This window comes from Malus sylvestris, chromosome 9, assembly GCF_916048215.2.
Source record: "Malus sylvestris chromosome 9, drMalSylv7.2, whole genome shotgun sequence".
Lineage (NCBI taxonomy): Eukaryota > Viridiplantae > Streptophyta > Magnoliopsida > Rosales > Rosaceae > Malus > Malus sylvestris.
The window spans coordinates 11158345-11163119 of NC_062268.1; the positions used below are offsets into that span (position 1 = coordinate 11158345).

A 4775-nucleotide genomic window follows, 5' to 3' on the forward strand; every position below is an offset into this window, starting at 1 on the left:
ACAAGCCGACGCGAATTCCATCCATCTCCAACAGAATTAGTCGACACTACCTACGCAGAATTGAAGCCCTTACTTGACACATCTCGACTTTAATGTCTAGTGAAAACCAAAATCAAGATGTTCTGACTATCATCCGTATGGATGACAAAGCCATAATATGCATAAAAACATAACTAAATTTATCAACTAATAAAATCTACTAAAAATTCAGTAGAACTTCTCCTAAAATAAAGATAAGCCCAAATCAAAACACATGTAGCTAGGTAATCACATTCATTTCAACACATCCCCGAAAAGCCACACTTAATGGGTCTCCAACCTGGTTCAAAGCATAGTTGTCTAATACCAGTTATATGGATAAAGCAAAGTAGGGAACCAACTCAATAAGGATGTGTCAGAGCCTGAAAAGGTGCCTCAACGTCAAATATGCTCACATCAACTGCTACTAGTTCCTAAGGGGGCGCAAAACAAGAAAATGTGAGTGGACGTTTTCCAAAACTATTTTATTTTCTGAACATACTAACTTCCTGTTTTGGAAACACATATAATACTATGTAAAAAATTTTGAAAGCCTAAACATGCCATAAAAACTGAAAACTGATATATACATGTATACACTGCTAGCTAATAGATACATATATGCTGAGCTAATACTTACCGTGACATATCATCGCAGCTAGTGGAAGCTAGATAATATAATCTAGCTATTGGAAGTTGGATAATATAATCATATCATTGCCGAGTAACCTTGAAGCAATGACAAACTAAGAATATAACTGTGTAATTATGTCTTGAGCATACGGAGCCATGCAATTGCCAGCAATGGGAATCATATGCCAAAGAGCAATGATGCATCTTGCTCTTGGGAGCAGCAATCCTCCTCTCATTTATGTATTGGTGGTCAGGTCCAATCCTCGTAGCCCATCGGCCGATCAGAAGAAATTGCAGAGCAGGTTCAAATCTTTGCAAGAGGAATTATCCCACATCTACTTACATTTTCCATAAACTGCCCCCAGCAGAGGTTTCTTCAAGCTCAGAACATAGTCTACTCTTTGGCTTACATGTCTATTGGAGCTTTCATCCCACATTCTTCTCACCTGGGGCTGCTCTTACGCTGAGCTTGTCTTGGCGACTTCTTGTCATTATTTATGGGCTGTACATTCTTCTGAGCCCCAAGTGCAAGGAGACTTGGACTGGCCTCTCTTAGAAAGCCTTCAAAGGGATGTGGCTTTATCTTAAGTTGACTGCTATCATGCTCGGGTAGGTGAAACAATGATGCAAATGCGACCACCTAAGCTTTCTTAGACCACATTGGGCAATGACCTTATGTCGAAGCTGAGGTGCCAAATTACTGAGCATATTGTTGAGAATGAGTCCCACACTCATGGGATGAGGGACCTTGCATGGGCTTATAAGGTTAGGCTACTTCCCATATTGCCAATTGGTTTTATGATGGAACCTCAACTTTTTTCATGGTATTAAAGCAAGTTGTCCCACGTGTAGGCCAAACTGCCACACGTGCTCCTTTCCACATCACTTCGTTATGTTGTCCACGTGTTAGGCTTGAAAATTCGTCACACGTAAGGAGGCATGTTGAGAATGAGTCTCACATTGATGGGAGGAGAGACCTTGCATAAGCTTATAAGAGGTTGGGCTACTCTCATATTGTCAATTGGTTTTATGATGGAACTTCAACTTTCTTCACACATAAGACAGTTCACTAATGTGGTTTGAAAAAATATCATCACTCATTTGGAATTTTGATTAAAGTTATTTAGACATACAAAGTTCACCATGTTGCTAATACACTCCCTGATACATGTCAATCCTATAATAACAATACGGCCTACCTATATTAGAAAGTGTGTCCAAATAGCATTACCAAAATTTTTAACCCTTCGTCCTCCTTCTTTCCTAAACCTTTCACATGCTAACATCTTTTTTCTTTTGTGCATAAATGTAGTTTGGAGATATGGTACAACCAAGGCCTAACACTAATTTCAGGGCTTCTCCCCAACCCTACAATCTCACTAGATTCCATTTCTGTTTGGTAAGTATAGATTTTGTTAATGCAACTTTTAACCTTTTCATTACCAGTTAATTTTCATGAATTATTGAACCATGATTGCTATTATTAAATCTAACTTTTATGCGATGAACAATTCCAGCATGAACTACTGGAACTTCAGTTTGCAATTTATGTTAGGCCTAAGTGCAGCGGCCAGGTTCGTATGAACAATTCCACCATAAAACCAATTGGCAAGATGGGGAGTAGCCCAAGACCATATAAGCACATAACAAACCTTAGTAATGAAATTGAGATTCCACCATAAAACCAATTAGCAAGATGGGGAGTAGCCCAAGACCATATAAGCACATAACAAACCTTGTCCCTCACCGATGTGGGACAACTCTCAACACGCCCCCACACGTGTGGCGGATTTTCAAGCCTACACGTGGACAATGACTGGGTGACGTGGAGCGCGTGTGGCCGTCTGGCTTCACACGAGGACAACCTGCTCTGATACCATAATGAAATTAAGGTTCCACCATAAAACCAATTGGCAAGATGGGGAGTAACCCAAAACCATATAAGCACATAGCAAACCTTGTCCATCACCGATGTGGGACAACTCTCAACACAAGAAGAGAATGCTTTTTGGAATAATTGTATATTCTATTCATCTCTCAAGGAGGGTTTTATAAGATGTTACAATCCTATCAATAAGGAAATAATTTACATATAAACATATTAAACGAAGAATCCCAAGATTATAGGGATATATACAAAAAAGTCAACATTGCCCCTCAAGTTGGTGCATATATGTCACACATGCCCAACTTGTGTAGGAAACTTGAAAACTTATGACTTGAAACAGCTTTTGTGAGGATATCTGCCAACTGATCTTCCGTTCTTATTTTCCAGTACCTCAATTATCTTCCCTTCCATTTTTTCTTTAATGAAAAACCGGTCAACCTCAACATGCTTTGTTCTATCATGTTGTACTGGATTATGTGCAATGTCACGAGCAGCTTTATTATCACAAAACAATTTCATAGGTTGATCATGTTTGATACCCAAATCCTTTAGCAGAAGCTTAAGCCATAAAATTTCACAAATTCCTAAGGCCATACCTCTGTATTCAGCTTCTGCACTAGACCGGGCAACCACATTTTGTTTCTTACTCCTCCATGTGACCAAGTTACCCCCAACGAATGTAAAGTAACCTGATGTTGAGCGCCTGTCATCCACTGATCCTGCCCAATCTGCATCAATATAACCTTCAACTCTAAGATGATTATTCTTTTTAAACAATATTCCTTTGCCTGGGCTTCCCTTCAAATATCTCAAAATCCTTATCACTGCATTCATACGGTGTTTTCCAGGATCATGCATGTATTGACTCACTACACTCAAGGCATATGCAAGGTCTGGTCTTGTATGTGCTAAGTACATTAAACGGCCTACTAATCTTTGGTATCTCCCCTTGTCAACTGGTACTTGATTAGGATCAACACTAAGCTTCAATCCTTCCTCTAATGGTGTAGCTACTGGTTGACAAGCTGACATGTCGGTTTCGTGTAGCAAATCAATAATATACTTCCTTTGAGACAAGTAAATTCCAGAATTGCTTCTCGACACCTCAATCCCTATAAAATATTTTAAGGATCCAAGATCTTTCATCTCAAATTCTGTAGACAAGTATCCTTGCAAAGCCGCACATTCTTCACATCAGACTGTTGTAAAGGCCAATTAAGACTTGCAGCCAAGGACACCAAAACACGAACTATGTTAATCTTGGCCACATGGGCAAATGTATCTGTATAATCGATTCCATATTTTTTAGTGTACCCTTTTGCTACCAGTCTTGCCTTGAAACGATCTATTGTCCCATCAACTTTGTACTTGACAGTATAGACCCATTTGCATCTCACAGGTTTCTTGCCAGCTGGCAAGTCCGTGATCTCCCAGGTAGCATTCTTCTTCAATGACTTCAATTCTTCATTCATTGTTGTTTGCCAACGTGGATCAGCTAAAGCTTTATGCACACTGTTAGGAATAGATACAGTAGATAATTGAAACACAAATGACTTATTTAATTCTGATAGGTGGTTGGTCGACACATAATTACCTAAAGGGTATAACATATTAGATTCTTGGTTGGGTTTATTCACCGGGTACCTAGTTTTGCATTTAGGGTCAGCTTCATAAGTAAGTTTAGGAATACCTCGGTTGACACAGTTAGAGAGACGATGTGGTGGTGGTGTATCCAGGATCGAAGACTATTGATTATGGTGATTGGGGCTCAAGGGTGGTGAGATCAACTGTGAGGTAGCTAGCGACAATGAGCTGTCCAATGATGAGGAGGCTGGTAGTGAGTTGTCCATTAGTGAGGAAGGCAATGAATTTTTCGGCGGTGTCGGCTCAATAACATTGTTTTCATGTGAATGATCACCACTTAACTCTAAGGCATTACCACTTAATTCCAAGTCATTCACATCATTACTTTCTTGTGAATCATCACCACTCATTTCCAATACATCACCACTTAAGTCCAAATGATTCACATCATTATTTCCTTATGAATCATCACCACTCATTTCCAATACATCACCATTTAAGTCCAAATGATTCACATCAGGAATAGTATAATCAAGAGTTTGAACTTCTGTCTGATTTTCCCCTTGAAGTGCAAACTCAGAATGGGCAAAATACATATCGTTTTCATGAAATGCAACATCCATAGTGACAAACAACTATTTTGTCGGAGGAT

The 4775-nt window shown here is 39.3% G+C and overlaps 1 protein-coding gene across 1 annotated transcript in view; it reads right to left on the reverse strand.

Moving 5' to 3' along the window:
* The window catches only part of LOC126633792 (secreted RxLR effector protein 161-like), a 4405-nt gene extending 834 nt beyond the window's left edge, over positions 1-3571 (reverse strand). Inside the window, exon 1 of the mRNA XM_050304346.1 lies at positions 3136-3571. Within this exon, the coding sequence (XP_050160303.1) occupies positions 3136-3571 (436 nt within the window). The remainder of the gene's footprint in view (positions 1-3135) is intronic.
* Between the last annotated feature and the right edge of the window lie 1204 nt (positions 3572-4775).